Raw genomic sequence first — 17,858 nt, 5'->3', positions numbered from 1 at the left:
ACAAACCAACAAACTCTTTCTTAACCTTCAAGATGATGTTGATGTTGGGTCCCTTATTGACGTTCAGTGATATTTCTTTTCGCACGGTGTACTGTGCTAACTACACTTGACATATTTCATAACTAACTAAAGTAACTACACTGTAAATGAGCCACAGCAATATGGCAGAAAACAACCTTCTGTTATTTTACTCAAATATTTGTATAGCTCCTGATAGATAGATGTAACCAGTGTTGGGTAAGTTACTCTGAAAAGTAATTAATTACTAGTTACTCATTACATATTCAATAGTGTAATTAGATTACTGTCCAAATTACTCTGTCCAAAGAGTATTTAGTTAATCATCACTAATTACTTTCTATATCCTACATCAACCTTGATTAGTTAAGTGATTCAAGAATATACATGAAACGGCTTATTTAATTCATTCAAATAAATAATATTATTAACCAAAGTATTACAAATGTGAGAATGATATATTAAAGCACATATTTTAAAGTAAGACTTTGAATTTTGAAGTCAATTACGCTATTGCACACGCATTTAGGGTATTTAGTATTTAGTTTAATTACATCAAAAGTAACTGTAATTAAATTACAGAAAACATATGAGTAATCCCTTTTTCAAGGGAAAAGTAATTAAATTACAGTAACTAATTACTTAGTAAATAGTTACGCCCAACACTGGATGTAACTATCGATTAACGTAATGGAATAATACCCTCCTGCTGCTGATCATATGAACAGTTTTTTTTATGATGTTATCATGTTTTTAATATGTTTTATCGTGTTTGTTAGCTGTATTTTTTGAGTTATTATGGCTTACATCAAAACAAACCATCTGCAGTTAGATTGATATAAATTTGAATGCAAAATAAAAAACATGATATCTGAACTAATTTAAAAACGGAGTTCTCTCATTTTGGAACCAAACTCTTCATATATGATGACGCATTTAATGAGTTCAGTTCAGTAGTAGTTCTTGATCATAATCTCACTTCATCATTAGATGATCCTGTCTGGACTCAAAGAGAAAACTTTAGATCAGTACAGAGCTGAAGAGGCAAGAACAGCAGGCAGAAACACATTCGGAACACTAACACAACTCGAACAATTGCGCGCGCACGCACGCACGCACGCACGCACACGCACGCATACATGCACACACACACACACACACACACACACACACACACACACACGGGTTGCTCACAAGTTCTTCAGTCTGCAGGGTTTGAGATTAACAGAGCTTGTGTTTTACTGCAATCAAAAGCAACGATGAGCGAGAGGGCGGATTGATTGCAGTGTGTAAATGTGATGAGGTCATTCTGACAGCAGCAGGAGGAGGGCGGGGTCACGCAGCATCATTCTGACACTGGAGGGCGGGGTCACGCAGCATCATCGAAGCCTGTCGTGTCATTGTACGGTTGCTGATGCTGAGGGGAAAATGTAGAGCCATGATTGAGGGTTTTAGGTTCTCAGGACGCGGCGCATCGTTGAGCGTGGTTTTCTAGGTAAGCAAGACATCTTCTGGAGTCGCTTTTTTATTCCTTACTGTATGTGTGCGTTGTGGGCGATGTCCGCGGAACGCGACAGGACAGATAGGCTACAGTACAGTACTGTAGAAGAAAACTGAAATGTGAGCAAATGCGCGAGAAGAAGGACAACGTCAGTAATGTTGTGATACTGTGTACAGATGATTTGTGTTTTCTATCAGTTGATAGATGTGAATGAGAAGTGTGCGCTCGGCCTGCGCGTCGCGTCAGTGCGCGTATTATCTGACGCTTTACAGGCCGCGCTGATGGACGCCAATGCATCACATTACACATCTACTCTTCACTTCACACACATATGCATCACATTACACATCTACTCTTCACTTCACACACATATGCATCACATTACACATCTACTCTTCACTTCACACACATATGCATCACATTACACATCACGACACACACGCGCGCATGCAATGATGCTCACATCAGACATGAATGCACTTCGATCTCAGAACAGAAGGGTGATTTTTGCGTCACGTGACCTCGGCTAAAGCGTCTGAATGATGTGCATTAGATACTGTGACACTAAAATCAAGTGCGGAAAACACGAAAGGATTTTTTTGTGTAGATTTGCTAGTTATAGATATTTAACATTTAAAATGGCATTTAGCCCTGGTCAAATCATTTACATGTGTAGGCCTACATGATATTTCTATGAATCATTTGTGAGCCAATCCGAAGTGTGTAAAAAAATAAATCTGCCTCTAGATCACATTGGACTGTAAAAGCTTGATCAAGAGCGCACGAGTGTATTCTATATAATGTAAAAGACTTCTGCTTCTGGGCTGCTAGGGAAGTCTAGAGTTTTTTAATATCCTCTTGACATATATTCAAATATCATACATGTGGGAGAAATGATAGAAAACATGTAAAGCAATGCAGTGGCAAGTAAGCAATTGCAGATTTGTAAGATATTTCCAGTCAGTAAGTCTTAAAGTCCCATAAGAATTGAAAAAGTAACACACCTAATGCTGAAAATAATGTGTGAGTGATAAATCATTTCATATCCTGTGGTCCAAGGTGTCTTGTTTCTTGATAACCACATTTTGTGTTATGTTTGTCTTAAAATGACAAAATCTGAAATTTCAATGAAAAGCAAAAAAGAAATTAAAAAAATGAATACGTGTAGTAGTTCACCAGGACTGTTTGTCATGCTCTATGTTAATATAGTAATCGTTTTTATTTCTTGAGCCATTAAGTAACAATGAAAGTAGTTTTTATTTATGACTCTGAAATATCTATTAATTACTCATTATGCTTTTTGATTAGTGCGGTATTGGTTACAAATCATATAACCAGATTAAAAACCTTTTTTCAAAATTAACATTGCTTTTATATTATTGTTTTTTTGTACATTGAAAAAAAAGTGAAAGTAGCTTTTTACTACTGTACAATGAATAGCCCTTTTTGGGGGGGAATTAACCTAGCTGAATGACAAATATTAAGTGTTTGTGTCGCCTGTAATTGAGAAACATCATAATAATAATAATAATGCTTCAGGTTCTCTAGACCAATGAACATGAGCTGAGGAAGAAAAACATGAACGACATACAGGTGAATCTTTAGTCACATACAGTCTTTACTGGTCCATTACCATTACATAACAGATTGTGTGTGAACAGGACCTTTCCAGTAAATCAGTTCTCCTAATTTACCAGTATTAGAAGTTGTAACATTACCTGTAAATTACCAGTATGAGGCGCTGTGTGAATGAAGAATGTTTTGCCGGTGTAGCAGTTTTTTATTTTGGAAATGCAATTGCTGGAAAAATGATGGAGCAGGTTTTTAGCTTTTTTCATAACGTACTACAGCCGCCTAAAAGTGTTTATTTATTTTTATATTTCACCTATAAATCACCAGCGATTGACAACTCTGTTGAGAAGTTTTAGCAAGTAAGGGGCCAAATGCACATACATAGCAGCTTCAATGGACTGGAAATGACTATGTTTCTTCTGTAGCAGAAAGAAACGGCTGCAGATGTTCAAGTATCATACTAAGTGCATAACACGAGACCCACTGACTGAACCCATCAAATCAGTGGTTAGTAAGATTTAGATTTAAAGTTTATTTATGACAGTGTGTAGTAAAGTACATTTATAATAGTTTAGTTCTGAGTCACTTCTGAGTTTTGAGCTCGCTAATTTAATTTAATGTGATAAAAATAAAGAAGGCCACTGTCACAGTGACAGCTTTTGCAAAGAGGGCAATAAAGGAGGATTGTGAAGAGTGACAGGTTATAGTTGTGTCTGATCATTTCATTGCCAATATATAACTTGAATATAAAACTAAATAATAACAAGTATATCAAATATATATTTATTTTGGATTTATTGGGCTTGCAAGTGGGGGGCACGGTGGCTTAGTGGTTAGCACGTTCGCCTCACACCTCCAGGGTTGGGGGTTCGATTCCCGCCTCCAACTTGTGTGTGTGGAGTTTGCATGTTCTCCCCGTGCCTTGGGGGTTTCCTCCGGGTTCTCCGGTTTCCTCCCCTGGTCCAAAGACATGCATGGTAGGTTGATTGGCATCTCTGGAAAAATTGTCCGTAGGGTGTGAGTGCGTGAGTGAATGAGTGAGTGTGTGTGCCCTGCGATGGGTTGGCACTCCATCCAGGGTGTATCCTGCCTTGATGCCCGATGACTCCTGAGATAGGCGCAGGCTCCCCGTGACCCGAGGTAGTTCGGATAAAGCGGTAGAAAATTGATGGATGGATGGATGGGCTTGCAAGTATTAAAGCACAAATATGAAGCTGTTATAGCCAAATTAACAGAACGATTCATCAACTGAGTTCATTATTCAAGGTCTTTATGATTACTATTAAAAGGTGAGACCAAACCGTAAGTCAGTGCAACCGACTGAGAAAGTGGGGAAATGAGTCTAAAGCCCTGACACACAGCTTCTTCTAATGGGACTGTTGTGCCACGCCACGTCTGGTGTAGACAAAATTTCAACTTACAATGGGTTCTAATGCGGTCTTTTGTCTCTTGCATGCTGCATCTGGTGTAGACACTGTGTTAGTCATTACAAATGTGATGGAGGAAAGAGTACATGCTGTATACTTATTCAAAAATGCAGTCAAGTAGAGAGTAAAGGTTGCTTATATCTTTAATACTCAGTACAACTACAATGTCAAAAAAGGCAAAAAGACACTCAAGTACAGTAACTAATAACATTTACTCTAATACTTTACACCACTGATGACGCGTGTGCTCCGAGCTGTTTATCGCTTCACATTTCTGCACAGAAGCTGACGAATGCATGAACAACATAAGAACTGTTGTGTGAACCATCAATTTAGCAGAATGACTTGACCACTAATTACCAGCATTGCTGCGTGAAAAGGGCTTCTAAATATATTAAGCAGTGATGTTACAGCGAGCTTTAGAATCTGTCTGATGTATTTTCCTCAACCTTTGTGTCTAATGAAAGGTAAATGTACTATTTATATTTCCATTGATTGGTGTGCACTGGCGTCTGGATGTCCAGAGTTCTTAAGTGAATTATGTGACTGTCTGTGGAGAGACTGAAGTGAAATCCTCTCAATGTGATCTGTGTGCTGAAGTTGGCCCTTCAGCAGCGCTCTGTGTTTTGTTGTAATTTAGTTCTGTAGGATCAGGGCTTTCCAAACCTTTCCTTCCCCACAGATCTATCCCAAATCCCACCAAAATGTTTTGATAAGAGAATGTATAGAGCAATTTTTCTTGTCGTCGCATGAAGTGTACAGTGTGTTTCAATGCAATACCCAATAGTACAGTAAAGAAAGATAAAAACATTCAGACAAAACTGCTTGTTGATGTTGTTATTGTAGTGAAATGTAGTTATGGTAACATGATTATTATCATAACAGTACAGTAGAGATATATTGTCGTATGGATCACATGTAGCGTTCCTCCGCTGGAGAATGATGTTTGCAGCCTCAGGGTTCCAGTGTTTCCACTAGGTTTATGGCTTTGGGAGGTCCAGACAATACTTTTTTTAATAAATAATATTTAATCACTTCAGCCCAGTCGATTATGTATGTCTATGTATATAGCGCCGCAAGATCCGACAGGCGGATGACATCAAAGTACCACGAGAGCCGTTCCAAAGCAAACTTTTATGCTTTTTATGTTTTTTCGAATCGCTCTCACGGTACTTTGATGTCATCCGCCTGTCTGATCTTGCGGCGCCGCATCAAATTAAAGACATACACACATAAAACAATAAGATATATAGAATGATTAAAACACGTGTCATGTGTGAGAGTGTCACAACCTGCTTAAAAGCACCTGTCACATTAATAATCTTATATCTAGAAATCTGACATCTAGAAATCCCTCGTCTATTTAAATTCAACACATTTCTTTCTTTAATTGAATCTATTTAGTCCTGACTACAAGTTTATGCATATATTCATATTAATTTGTTATAAAAATTATCTGTTTGTAAAACACATGCATACATATGATGTAGTGAAGTATGAGGACTTGATCTTCTGCAACTTCATACTAATTCTCAAAACTACTATATTCATTGATTTGGCACATTAACTGATAAGTGGTTTTGATAATAACCATAATGATAAAAATGAAAATTTTCTACAAGTATATTTGCTCTAAATCTGTCCTATGAGAAATGTAATTAAATATGGACCCTTATTGGGATGAGAATCATATCGTGAAGTTGTTGGCCATGCACAACCCTACCACACACTACAGATGTCATGAATGATGGGCCTGAGAGTCATACTGAGAAACTATCACAGAGCATTAAACATGTGAGACAAAGAACATGTCTAAATCTTACAGTTTTTATGTATTAATAATAAGTGATGTGGAGAAAAGATGCGATAAGAGCTTTGCTCTCCAAACTTATGAGTTTTCTACATTTATCTCACAGAAAGACTGAAAGCATGAATATTATAGTGAAGCAGAACACATGATGTTGACCTCTACACACTACAAATGTAACTGTGATTTAACGTCAAACAATTTATACTTAAAAAATTTAGTAGATTTTAAAGGTGTGAAATCAATAAAAAACTGTTTAAATTGAGTAAATGTAAAATATGAAGTTAATCTGAGTAACTCAAATATTGCTATAAAAAAGCACCCAAAATAGTGTTTAAAAAAGTGTATATTAAAAGTATGATATGTTTATTAAATATAAATATTATTTAAGTTTATTAAATAAATAAAAAGTTCATTTTAGAGAAATGAACTATTGGATTTTTAATATTGTTTTATATGTCCCACAAAAATTGGTTAAAAGATTTTAATAAGTTAATATAGTTGTTTATTTTTGTGACATTTACTAAGTCCACAGAATATTTTTTTAGAGGTCATCAGCTCATTCTAAACACAGATGGGAGAGGAGAACTCTGCACATGTGTGTGTGGGTTAATATGGTATTAGTGATAGTGGTTGTGTCTCGCCACAGTATTCAGTTCTAGTAAACAAGGATGCTCAGATCCACCAGTTTTGTTTCCGATACAGATTCTGATATAAGAGATTCAGTATTGGGCGATACAGAGTACTGAAGGTAAAATTGCGGAATTACTGTATGCACTGAACAAGGCATCAGGCTCAAGTTAATTCAACTATAATTTCCTAACCTTGTAAAACAAAATAACAAACAAATTATTCACAAGTTTAGTGAACTATTTGCTAACACAGGCAAAGGCCTATGTGTTCCACTTTCCTTACGATATGATCAGTAATATTTCTGCATCTTCGCCAACCCTGACTGGATCATGTTAGCGGCTGTAAGAAGTGACGTCTTGAGCATTTGTTTGCTTTGGCTGGTCTGTGTCTGGGCTTCAAATATATATCCTATACAACCTTTTAAAATCCATTTGATTTTCTCCTTACTCTTACTTGTTTTTCTTCAATTATGTTAATTCACATACAATTTAAGTAATCAAATTGAATTATATTAAGTTAGAGTAAAGCTACGTCTATTACACTTTGAAAATTTAAAACAAATCTTTTATTATTTGTTTATTCAAATGATGTTGAATGAAAAAAACATAGCTTTTTTTAATGTCGCAATTTGAGAACAAGTTATAATTAGGGTAGACCTATAACTCATCAACAAAAAGATAAGATAGCCCACATTGCATCATGTTTTTTATTTATAAAGCAAAACAATGTGTGGAGACAAAAAAGTGAATAGAAGGCAATGGATAAAAAGTATTACAGAACAAGTAGACTACAAAAGAACGCATTTGATCTCGCCCAGAGTCAATGAACGAGCCGCTAATAAAGCTGACTGCCCATATAAGCTCATTTATAGAACATACATGGGCCAAACACTCTTTTATCACGTTAAGATCCAAGCGCTTTCTTTGTGATTAACCGAATATAAAGGAATCACAGCAATAAGAAACCAATACAGTTTGCTTAAGCATGGCTCCAGTGAGATTATTACGTCCCTTTGATATGAAATAGTTTGTGTAAAACCTACCCGTTTTCTTCCTTCAGAACACCCCCACAACTCGTCTTTACAGTGCTCATTTCTGAGCACGCTGCAATTGGCACAAAGGAAACGCATTCTAGATCTGATCTAAAATTAAAACATTTAGTTCCTCATACACTTATAATTATTTTTCCAACATAATGTTTTATTGTGTTTTTTTATGTTTTTCAACCAAACATTAAAATGAAAGCAATTTGAATTATAACATTTTGTGTCATTTTTTCGTGTAATCGACTGTTGTTTTCAGTTTCGACTAGTAGGAGCTGAACCATTTAAACATCTAGATGACTAGTATTGCACATCCCTTAAATACATGGAAACAAAATCTCATTATTACTGTTTAGTTTATAATATGCTCTTTGGGAAGAAATTGCTGTTTTAAAATACCTCTAAATCGCAAATATTAAACGGACTATAAATTCCTATATGCAATATTAATTATGTAAAACTTCTGAATTCAAAAGCAGCCCCCCCGGCCAGGCAAAAACAGTATGTAAACGGTGGTGAGGAACCCAAAACTCCAATCGAGAAAAAAAACCCAGGAGAACCCAGGCCCAACCAGGGGATTCCAGTTCCCCTCTGGCAAAAGCTGCTGCCTCTGCACAAGCTCAACAGTGCTTGCACAACAAGGATAAATAAAAAAAAAAAATTACTTAAAAGGTAAATTATAGATGTAAGATTATCATTAATAATCTAATAGCATTTGAAATTTTGTAGTGAAACCGTGTCAAGTCACTGCATCCTTTGTCCGCTCCATTCTGTTTGCTGGTCTATGCTCCATATGTTAGCTTGTTCACCTGCGTACAGAGCACATTGATACGTATAGGCCTAATGTCACACACTGCACACAGCACAGCTGCGGCGCGCAGGCGTTTAAGAGCCAGCATCTTCGTAAACCTTGACACCCCCTGGCAGTAATTTGACGTCAGATCGGGCCAATTTTCACCGATACCCTATCTAGAATTTTATTCAGTATCAACCCGATACAAATATGGGATCAGAGCATCCCTACTAGTAAATGTCATCATGGGTTCTGCTGGGCAGATGATTGTTTTCATAACCAGTGTTCAAAGAATTAGAATAACCTCTAATCATGCTCATTGAAGAATCATTTTATGTTAAATCCAGAGTGGGTCTGGAAATTGAACCCACTTAAGTGTGATAGAAAGGCTTTGAGATGTATGTTGTTGCCCAGGAGACATTTAAAAAGTTGGAGGCAAACTCTTAGCTAAAGCCCAGATAGTCAAATCAAATCTCCTCATTTTGGACCACTACTTCTTGTTAACTGTCAGACCACCATCAGATTGTAAACTTGTCTGATCATGAATAAAATAACATTGATTTTTACAACAATATGAAATAAGCAAGATAAGAAGTACAAATTAATGATCAAAGAGCAAAATGCTAGAAGAATGCCAGATTGTCCCCTGTAATGTTAGGCCAGCCTTTTATAAATCAACACTATTCTACAATTTACAATATTTGGGTTAAACAGCTGTCCTCCCTCAAAATAACAAATGGGCTATGCAACATAGCCATGAAAATAAATGTGTCTTTATCATAGCAGAGATAAAGAAAAATACAAACAAGCAAATATGACATACAAGTATATATAAGCAGCATACCAGCTCTAGATAAACAATGACACTTGAATGCCGGATCACATATTTTGCCAAGATGACAGCACGGCAGTAGCACGTAATGGCCACTCCAGAGCCAAAACAATACTATTTTTGTTGCTATTGTATTGTAAGCCCTTCTATAGAACATATAGAAATTGGAGCAACAGTTTTACTGGTGTACCTCCACCAGACCCTACTAAAATATAAAAACAACTCAAGAAACAACATACAAGTCGATCTATGAAGCTATGCAACCTCGGTTTGTTGCGAGTGCCAGGCCTCCAGACCACGGCGTTGGCTGATGCCAGTGGCTGCCAGAAGAGACATCAAAAGAGGTGCGCGAGAAAGCGGAAGAGCGGCAAACGGGCTGGAGCCTATACTAGGCTAAAAACAAACCCTAGCCGGCTGGCTCTCCCATCGATCCTGCTCTCCAATTTCTGCTCCCTGAACAATAAAGTGGTGTCACTGGCCGCTCGGACCGCCACATCCCCACGGCGCCCCCCCAAAAAATATTTGGGGCTTGACACCACCGGACTTTGGGGCTAAAGACCACCAGACTCGGGACCACCGGACTCGGGACCACCGGACTCGGGACCACCGCACTCGGGACCACCGGACTCGGGACCTGGGCAGGACTGGACGGCACTCCCCTTCTTGGGCATCTTCTTCCGGGACCGGCCCACAGGGAGTGGGGCATACGGAAGAGACATCGGCAGTCACGGTAGGCTCCTTGCTGGAGGAGTCGGACGGGGAGTCCCACGACGCCCTCCGTTGGCGCAGTCCACCGAGACTGGTGGATGGTGGAGAGGACGCAGACTCTGGGGAGAGACCCATGACCGCGATTTGCAGGGCCTGGTCCTCCAGAATCATGTCCAGCCCTGCTGAAGACTCCGCCTTGGACAATTCCCTGGACTCCTCGCGATCCATCGCAATCTGGAGCTGATCTACGAAGCCCAGGGACCTCAACCTGCGCATCTCCGCAGGCTCAAAGGGTTCGACTAGGCAGCTGTTGAAAATGACCTTAAACTCTGCGAGTGGCGTGCAGTGGAGAGGAAGTCCATGGCGAAGAGCTTCACAGGGGTGCCTCTCTGGCGAAGGCCAAACAGGGTGTGAGCCTGGCGGCTCCGAAACGCCTCCTCTGACTCGTCCATGCTACCTGCTGGGTTCTTTGATGGCTGGTTCATTATGTCACGGATCACGTGGCAAGACAGGGAAGGAGAACCCAAGTGCAGGCAGGACTCAGGACGAGACGTGATGGTAGGGGGTCAACAGGGTATTTTATTAGACAAGGAACACTATAACAAAAGAGCAAAACAAAACCCACAAGGGGGAAAACAGGACAGGATAATATTTATATATAAATAAAGACTAGGACGCTGACTTACAACAAAAACTAAGAAAAAACAAACACTTGAAACAAACACTAAACTGACACTTACTAGGACTCAGGGTAACAGGAAACAGGGGGTAAGCATATAGCTAGAGACAGCAAGACCAAACATGTACAAACAGGGTAGGACGTACATGTACATACAATGAACCAGCACGGGACAATGAACACGAGGATGTTTTAAAGGGAGAGGAACCAAGAGGGAACAGGTGCAAGGGATTAACACTCAAGGAAAGCTAATTAACACAAACTAGGAAACAGGAGGGTAGGAACGATGACACGACTCGGGGAGAGTATGGAAGGCCACAAGGTCAAAAACATCTCTCCCCACATGAAACAAAGGATTCTGTATGATTCCACCTCTAAACCAAGAAATACCTGACAAGGAGAGGTGAAACCATGACAACTGGACTATATCTGACTTCAGTGGGCTACACGTTTAGAGAATGTTGGGTCTTTGTTTTCACATAGACGCGGCTCAACAAGAGAGTTCTGGACGCTGACATTCAGCTAAACGGGCTAGCCTAGTTTCGTGCCGACAGGAAAGCAGCTCTGTGCGGTAAGGCTTCGGGTAGTTACTTGTGTGTTTATATAAACACGGAATAATGCAAGAACTCTGTGCTAGTTTCTAGTAACTGCTCATTGCTGGTGGAGCTTGTGACTGTTAGTTTTTTAGACCGTTTTATTTACCACAGGAACTCACCTCTGTCATTGTAACCGAAGTGTACATTCCACCTAGCCCTAATGCTAGGGAGGCGCTCTGTGAGCTGTACGGAAATATCAGTGAACTACATAACACACAGCCTGATGGACTGTTCATTTTGGACTGGAGATTTCAATAATGCAATTCTCAAGTCAGTGCTCTCTAAATTTCATCAGTATGTGGACTTTGCAACGAGAGGGCAAAAAATGGTGGATCTCGTTTACACAATCATTCCGAGTGCGTACCGTGCAGAGCCCCGACCCCTCACATCTCTGTTATTCAAGACCACTCATCAGACAATTGAAACCAGTTCTGAAGCAGGTGAAAACCTGGCCAGCAGGAGCCATCTCTGGTCTTCAGAACTGTTTTGAGACAACTGACTGGGACATGTTTTGGGAGGCTGCAACTGATGGGGTATATGGAGAGCTTGGAGGGGTATATGGCATATCAGTGACCAGCTACATCACTAAGTGCATCAGTAAGTGCAATGATGTCCCCAAGAACATCACTACACTCCCCAACCATTTGTTCCCTTTGCCCAATCAAATGAAAGGAGAGACGGACCTTCCAATGTGGTGACGGAACTTTACAGTTGCTTGAAACGTCCGGAGATTGCAATGATGGTGGAGAAACTTGTGTTGGCTGACGCGGGTTAACCAGCCAATCTCAGATTGAGCACCCTGTGCTTGTACCTTTTTAAAGTTTCTGCTAATATGACAGTTTACTGCAACTAGAGCGCTATAATCCTTGACTGACAGAACAGCTGATTCGGTGGTTGTCCGGCAAGATAATAAAACACTGTGTGTTGCTCTTTTTAAAATGTCAACCAAAAGAGCAACACGGTGCGCCTTGTGTTTTCAAACATGAAAGATGCGTTCTGTCTGATCGGCCCCTAAAATGTCTCCACTCTACTCTAGCTTTCCTACTATAGCTCAGTGGTAAGAGCATTGTGTTGACAACGCAAGGTGGTGGGTTCGATCCCAAGGGATTGCAAATACCTATGTAAAATGTTTAGGATAAAGCAATGTAAGTCGCTTTGGATGAAAGCGTCTGCCAAATGTCTAAATGTAAACAACATGTTTTAGGATCAACAACTGTATTTACTCACAGGTGTGAGTCTCGAAATGTCTCGTTCACACAGCAGCTTGTATACTGTCTGTATGAACTCACAACCAAACTCACGACCATGTCCTATCTGCACGCAACGACTGTAACCATAGTGACATGATGTAAATATTGCAGTGGTCTTGTAGACACATGTACCACTTGCCATCATGCAAAGAAGACTTTAAAAGGGTATTTGCATGTTTAAAGTCAATTTACAATTTACAGGTGTGTGTTCGGTAATAGAACGCGGTTGTCACACCCGTAAATAACCAAACTGGGTGTGAACACAACCTTATTAAGGACTCAAATACAGATGTGACAACTGTACAATGGGGCTGTATGAATTTTTACACGATCTTGCTATCCAACGTTGGAAATCATATAACGCGGGTCCTATTGCATATCTCCTGGATATCCTTCCCCATAGTATCCTCAGTTGGAGTCCATTTTATCTGTCTGATCATTTTATAAAATTTATACATGCTTTATCCTCTGATTTTAGTTTTTGGATGATATATCAGTATATTAATATAATCAGTATTGGATGATATGTCTTCTTCCACAGTCTTTCTACAAATGTCCAGCTTGGTCACTCTTTCTGGTGCCACTATGAGCGTATACTCATTAATTTGTGTAATAATGAACTGACTACTGTGAGTAGAGTCAAAGTCATGACCACAGGGAGACCACAGTCCAATATCCCAATATACTACAGAGGCGTCCTACCCCGTCAAACAGAGTTTTGAACAGTCAGTTTTGCATGCAACCTCAAATTGACGAGTTGGGTATCTATTAACTAGTTTACATTTAGTCATTTAGCAGACGCTTTTATCCAAAGCGCATTGCTGGTGGGTTAAGCAATGGAAGCAATTGGGATAGTAGAAGGACAACAAGAGCATAAGTGCAATCAAAAAGAAGAAGACTGGTCTCAGAAGTCAGAACGGAAGAGATGTGTTTTCAGGTGTCAAAGATGGCTACAGAATCTGCAGATCTTGTATCAGCAGGCAGATCATTCCACATAGGTGGAACAGATCCGGAGAAGGTACGTGAGAGAGATTTTTTTACCTTTATGGGATGGCACCACAAGACGCTGTTCGTTTGCAGAGCGTAGGGATCTGGTGGGTAAATATGTCTGCATTAGCGAGTGAAGATAACTTGGCAGTTGGGGGAGCCGAACCACTGGTGGTCTTGTAGGCCAGGAGCAGAGTCTTGAATTTGATGAGAGCGACTATAGGGAGCCAATGTAGCTGCACGATTCTTATGGAAGAAACTATATCAGTTACTGTGTGTGCTGCAAACTCCTCATTTTTGGGAGATTTTTGCCATTTTGGAATTGCCGAAACCATAACGAAGACTTTCCGACCCTTTCTACGCTAGTATGTCATGTTGTTCAGGCAAACCATTTCATTCATTAAGACCCATCATCGAACACGTGTGTGAGAACTGGACCCATGAACTGTGTTTTAGACTTGAAGCGGTGCTGCCCAGACCGATCTGTGTGTGTCAGTAAACTACTGCGAGAGCGGGCTGATCCGTACGCTTTGCGAAACTTTGATGTCTGGGCAGTCGATCAAACCTCTTGGCAGTTGGCATGATAGCATCATTTAAAGTGAATAACTTTTATATTACAGTATCAACACTTCAAATTCAGTGTGCAAAGATTGAGACAACTCTTAAAGAACATATAATTTCCTCTAAATGAAAAGAACTATCAATATAATAAATCATTTGGTAAATTTGGATAGAATAGTATTATAGTTAAAATAATATATATGCATAAAGAATTGCCACTTTTTTTACTGGCGAGAAGATTCGTATATATGGTGTTGTCATTTTAATTCTCGCAATGATTTGTGTGATGTTTTGAATACACTTAAGAGATAACACTGCTTTATATGTTTGTATTTGTACAGTATGTACAGGACATGTTTCTGTGTGTTGTGCACACTGTGCCCCCTTAACAAAAGAATGAGTGCAAGACGCCCCTGACCACAGATATCTCTGATAATCATTTTGTTTCTTAAGGTTAAATTGAGCTAAAAACTATTTATAGTGTTCACATCAGCTACTGCACATGTGCCTCACCCATGTCTGTGTGGAGCCCCGCCCCAGAGAATCATCAGACTTTATAAACTGATGATTGGTTGTTTTTACTGAAGGCGGGTCTTCCTTCGCTAAACATTCTCTCATCATTCACAGTTATGTCATCGACACATCTTCTTAACATCTTTGGTAGAGAACATGTGTGATATTCTGACCATGTGATCTCGCTCTTCTTCAGCACACCGGGTTCAGTGACCGTGCGCGTGTGTGTGTTGTCATGGAAACCCTTAGCATTTCTGCCAACAGTGACCGCTGTGGGTGCATCATGTGTATTGTGTTTAACAACTGTTCGGCTTCTTTGCATTTTAAGAGCAAAAGTAGGAAATGTCTTTCATTCCTCAGAAAATAAAAATGCTTAAAACTCACTACTGTCATTTTATTACATTTGTCAACGGCAAAATAATGAATAAATACTATTCACTTTTATTCTGGCACTATTTTGAAAAGCAACAATTTCACAATTTCTGACCATGTACAGCAACTAAAATGGTCCATGTGAAAATGGATAAACATGAAATAATTGTCAAACAATGAATATTGAAATGTTTTGCGTTCCTTCAGATTGTTCAGTTAGATAATGATCTAATATCATCTTTCATCATGGTCATGGTGTGGGACGAAGATAAAACCTTCACATAGAGACATCTGAAGAGTATTGGAAATAATCCTAACCCTGTGTCATGATGGTGACGTGTATTTGTGTTTGACTCATTCGCAGGTATTCTGACTGTAAGGATAATGAAGAAAAGGAGGAACTGGACACATGATGGATGAGTAAGAGTGTTTGAGGAGCACTGCATCCGACTCGATGGCAAAGAAAGGTCGAGTCAAGGGCGAGAAGCCTGAAGCCCTCATCTCTGCCCTCCAGGCGGCCAATGAGGAGCTCAGGTCCAAACTCACAGATATTCAAATTGAACTACATCAAGAAAAATGCAAGGTACCAGTGTGACATCCCTTGTGTTCGAGTAAAAGACCTGCACACTCTTCATACTTTGAGATTTAAAGAAAGTCTTCATGATATCACAAACATGTACAAGTTCACTTATAACAGACAAGGGGTTCAGAGGGTCCTGAACGAGGAGCATTTACTTCAAACCTTCCTTCCCTGTGTCATATTAGGTGTTTATAAGAACCCATGATGTGTTAGCTCTCTTTTACAAAATACTTTTCCAATATAGTTATCTTTTCAAATCAAAAACTAGATTCCCCTGATTAGATAAGAAAGCAGGGTTTAATTGAAGTTAAATCAAACGAAAAAAAATTGCCAATTGTAATCAATGCAGTGAAAAGCAATGGGTACCACACTTTTAAGATGACAACAACATGAGAAATAATGTAAGATGTTCCAGGAAAAACACGGCGATCTGGCATCCGCAGACACCGATATTGACAAACGGGTTTTTGCAGGTGACCAAGCTGGAGCGAGAGAAGGTGCAGGAGGGCAAGCGCATCCGCGAGCAGGAGCAGCACCGCCACACGGTGGCTCTGACGGAGCAGCGAGCACGCTGGCACGAAGAGAAGCTGAAGGAGCTCGCTGGGCTACGAGAGTCGCTAACACGACAACATGAACAGGAGCTAGCGCGTACCTCCAAAATCAAAGAGGGCGAGATCCAGCGGCTTCGGACTGCTCTCAGCGCGCTGCGCGACGGCAGCGGAGAGAAAATACGTACGGCTCTGACGCTGGAGGCCCGAGAGGAGGCCCGGCGCTTCTTCGACATCGAGCGAGTAAAACTGCTGCAGGAAATAACCGAACTAAAGAGCACCAAACGACAGACGGATGAGGCGCTTAACACCATAATCTTAGCTGACAAGATGAAGGCCGGTGACTTGCGTTCTGAGCATCATGCGCACCAAGAGCAAATCACCAAGATTAAGTGGGACTGTGAGCGAGACGTTCGGCGATTGGTAAGCAATTCCTACAAATGACACAATAATAGCAAGTGCAGGAACATCCAGCGGCACGTCTAACATTCCAACACAAACTTAGAGCTGTGGGAACACGTCAGCTGTTAGTCAATGTACAACAGACAGAGTCAGAAAATCTACCAATGCTTGACATTTTCACACGACTGCTCACTTTTTCAACTTTAATTGTGTAACGTGGCTGTTGGAACATAAGAAATATATCAAATTTAAAGTTATCAAACTCCAACTTTTTTTCTAACAGAAACTATCTTTATTAACCAACCGCACATTTCACTTTCAAACACATACATTCTGGCCTAAACTGCATTTTGTGATAAAGTAACTATTATGAGAAAAAAGAGTAAAAAGACTTTTGCTGGGTTTTCCCAAGCAGGGCCACATGGGTTTGTTATGAACAACGTTGTAATTGAGAAATGATTTAAAGACAGAAATAGTTCTGTTATGAATGGCATGGAAAGGCTAATTTATGTAGTAACTTTGTTTTCTGTTTATGACGAGAGCATTTTAATTGTTACATTACGTTTTCTGTTTGTATGTTGTCAGTAGTTTTTTCTTCATTCAGACTTCTATTAAGAGGGCATTGCCCTAAAGCCACAGAGCCTACCATACAAACAAACTGTGGATAGCAAGATATATAAAATATTATATTTTATACAGTACATCCAACTGGACTAAATTGATTATATTTTTATTTTCAAAAAAACATATTGTCCGGACCTCCGTTTGGAAGCAAATATGAAGACCGGACCTCTTTGATCTTTAATTGAATAGCTAGCCCTGATATATACATGTGGATATGGGGGCGGCACAGTGGTTAGCACTGGCTTCACAGATAAAAGGGTTTACTCTGGTTGATCCAGTTTCCTCCCACAACCCAAAGAGGTTGATGGTGGATTCCAAACATCAGGGTATGTGTTAGGAACATAGGAAAAGGGACCAGAACCATTTGCTGCTCACTCCTTCCAGACAGATCATGAGCTCACTCTACTCTGCAG

General features: G+C 39.8%; 1 protein-coding gene across 2 annotated transcripts in view; it reads left to right on the top strand.

Annotated features, from left to right (window-relative positions):
• The first annotated feature begins 1,379 nt into the window (after positions 1–1,379).
• Positions 1,380–17,858, top strand: part of jakmip2 (janus kinase and microtubule interacting protein 2) — a 63,297-nt gene continuing 46,818 nt past the window's right edge. For both annotated transcript variants that reach the window (XM_056731823.1, XM_056731822.1), the window contains exons 1-3: positions 1,380–1,513; positions 15,656–15,874; positions 16,345–16,842. In XM_056731823.1, the coding sequence (XP_056587801.1) occupies positions 15,746–15,874; positions 16,345–16,842 (627 nt within the window). In that variant the 5' untranslated portion in view covers positions 1,380–1,513; positions 15,656–15,745. The remainder of the gene's footprint in view (positions 1,514–15,655; positions 15,875–16,344; positions 16,843–17,858) is intronic.

The sequence above is a fragment of the Triplophysa dalaica genome, chromosome 19, assembly GCF_015846415.1.
Source record: "Triplophysa dalaica isolate WHDGS20190420 chromosome 19, ASM1584641v1, whole genome shotgun sequence".
NCBI lineage: Eukaryota > Metazoa > Chordata > Actinopteri > Cypriniformes > Nemacheilidae > Triplophysa > Triplophysa dalaica.
Note: the sequence above shows the minus strand (reverse complement) of the source record. Positions and strands in the feature narration are given on the sequence as shown.